The 2763-nt window shown below is 50.0% G+C and overlaps 1 protein-coding gene across 1 annotated transcript; it reads left to right on the forward strand.

Annotated features, from left to right (window-relative positions):
- Positions 1 to 952: 952 nt before the first annotated feature.
- Positions 953 to 1921, forward strand: LOC125520330 (21 kDa protein). The gene has a single exon (XM_048685223.1). It carries the CDS (start codon positions 1054 to 1056, stop codon positions 1669 to 1671), a length of 618 nt encoding a protein of 205 aa, XP_048541180.1. The 5' UTR covers positions 953 to 1053; the 3' UTR covers positions 1672 to 1921.
- The last annotated feature ends 842 nt before the right edge of the window (positions 1922 to 2763 follow it).

Below are 2763 nucleotides of genomic sequence, written 5' to 3' on the forward strand. Positions count from 1 at the left end.
GCAGTCTAGCATTAGGTTTTTCTTTTCTTTTGACAATCCGCAGTTGTTCATAAGCGTATGTGTTTGTACCGTGTTTAACATAAAAAAGAATCTATTGTGCATTACTCCGCTCATTTAAGATACATATGTGTGTGTAAGTCTAGCATTCTTGTTGGAAGTTAAGTGTTAAACCTGGTGCCAGAATGCTAATGTATGTATGCTCAGGCGTTATTCTTACTGCATTCTGAAATTTTTGTTTCTCAATCCAAAGTTCTCGGATTGCAAAATAATTAGTTATTTCCGGGAACAAGATAGTTAGTTAGTGCGATATTATGCAAGCCTATTAGAAGTGTGCATTTGGCAATTTCATCAAAGTCCGCAATGGTCAGTTGCACACTCTACATCTATAATTGCACGCATTCTCTTGTTTTAATATGATTTTGATCTTATAATGTGCACCTTAATTGACTAGCAATACCATTGTTCAACATGATTATAAAAAAATGTTTTAGATAAATATACTAGAAATATGTTCATGCATTTAATGAGTGCCAAACACCAAGACCGCTCTAGAAGTTTCTTTTTCTTGATGTGTAGTATCTTCACCCACCCAGTGTCCAAATGAAAAAGGAGAACATCTCCGTGGTACTACTCCACTCTAGATGATATTGCAATATTGGATATATATTTTCTGCGGGGTAATATTAGATTTTGATAATAGTGTATCTAAGGACATCACTTTCTCAGGCTATTTAGAAAACAACACTTCTATTAGTAAATACAATGAGTAACCACATGTCCACACCAAAGTGGTTTTACACATTGAATTCACACTGCCAAACTTCAGGACCTTTGTAGAACTTTCTTCTTCCTTGGCATGCAAATGTCTTTGTCCATGCAAGGGCCAAACTGAAAAAAAAAAGATCTCCACTAGTAATAGTTTATTTTTCCTTATATAAAGACACACATGTTGGTCACTGCAAAACAACCAAACAACTGACCAACCACCACGAGCCAAAGAGCCAACCCACACCACTCTGTGTCTGTACTCAGCGCGAGGTCACGGGCCCAACAATGCCTCGCTCCGGCGCTCTCCCCCTCCTCGCCGCGCTGGTCCTCGCCCTTGCGGCCGCGGCCGCAGCCTCCTCGGGAGCGGCGAAGGGCGCACCGGCGGCCACCGACTTCATCCGCAAGTCGTGCCGCGAGACGCAGTACCCGTCGGTGTGCATGCAGAGCCTGTCGTCGTACGGCAAGCCGCCGCCGCGCAGCCCGCAGGAGCTGGCGCGCGCAGCGCTGTCGGTGAGCGCGGACCGCGCGCGGTCGGCGTCGGCGTACGTGGGGCGGATCTGCGGGCCGGCCCCCCGCGGCGGCGGCGGCGCCAAGGCGGCGAAGGGCAGCCCCGCGCGCGACTGCCTGGAGAACATGGCGGACAGCGTGGGCCACCTGCGCGACGCGGCCAAGGAGCTGGACGGGAGCCTGGGCCGGGCCGGGTCGCCGGCGTTCCGGTGGCACCTGAGCAACGTGCAGACCTGGTGCAGCGCGGCGCTCACCGACGAGAACACCTGCCTCGACGGGCTCTCCCGCGGCGTGGACGCCGGCACGCGCGCCGCCATCCGGAGCAAGGTCGTGGAGGTCGCCCAGGTCACCAGCAACGCCCTGGCGCTCGTCAACAAGGTCGGGTCCGGGCACTAGCCCGGCCCGTCCCAGGCCCATCCCCACTCGCTTCGCCTTGCTGCGTACTACTGCGCGCGTACGCATAGCAGCTCGTATCCTGGTGCTCTATAATCTTGGGTCATGTACTACTGTATTCCAGTTTCGATGTGTTCTTGCTGTGCTGTAAAATGTACTTAGCTAAGACAATCAATTAAGAGTGTAATTAATGATAAGGTGGCGAAATTAAGCCAAAGTGCGTGTTCTCTTGCTAGCTATAGCTTCTGATTAACTGCGTGCGCTCGTTAAAATTTCCTGTATGGCACTTGTTTCTTGGGATAACGACGCATTTGCATCTTGCTGGATTTGGATTCAAAGTCTTGGTTGCGGTTGGATGAATCAATTTCTTGCCAGGATTGGGTAGACAGCTAGACACCCACGCGCTGCCTGCCTGTGCCTTGCCGAGTGAATGACATATCGATGTGCGCTGCCCCTACGGAGGCGCTGCGCTGGCCCTACGTGAACGTGCGGCGCCCATCGCTCGATCTCGTTTTCATAATTGCCCTGTAATATGACAAGGTAGTACATCGAGTTTGGATCTTAATAGTCTTGTACACTCTTCAACGTACACCTCTGTCGTCCTATGAAGGTGTTTATAAGATTTATTAGGTAAACGTAGGTACGTGATCCTGACCTCGTGTTCCCACGCCGCCGAGTGTTTGGGCAGAGCATTTCGTGGCTGTTCCCACGAATTTATTGTCGGCTTAAGCTGTGCGACATGGCAGTTCCTGACGGCCATGTGGCCATGGGCCCACAATGACTGTGTCAGCAATAACGCTAGAAAGCCATGGGGAACTATGCGTCTTTGGTAGCTACATAGTTGCCCTACACATTGCAATAGAGACTAAATATTCCAATCTATGTTTTTAGGTCAATATTCTAATAATAATTAAGGTTATACCCACCTATCTCTTGACGGTTAGGGCAAATTCTCCCTTCCAAGCTTCACCAGCGAGCATGTGGATTCGCCTGTCCTCTCTGTCTGTCGCTCCGGCGGCTAATGGCAGGGAGGAGAATCTCGGTGCTTCCACTTGGTGAATAGTTTAGGTTGGGATTTTTCAGTCCTCGCAGGTG

The sequence above is a fragment of the Triticum urartu genome, chromosome 7 (assembly GCF_003073215.2).
Source record: "Triticum urartu cultivar G1812 chromosome 7, Tu2.1, whole genome shotgun sequence".
In the NCBI taxonomy this organism is placed as follows: domain Eukaryota; kingdom Viridiplantae; phylum Streptophyta; class Magnoliopsida; order Poales; family Poaceae; genus Triticum; species Triticum urartu.

Coding starts and splice junctions, on each gene's coding strand:
- LOC125520330 (XM_048685223.1), top strand. CDS start 1,054: ATGCCTCGCTCCGGCGCTCTCCCCCTCCTCGCCGCGCTGGTCCTCGCC.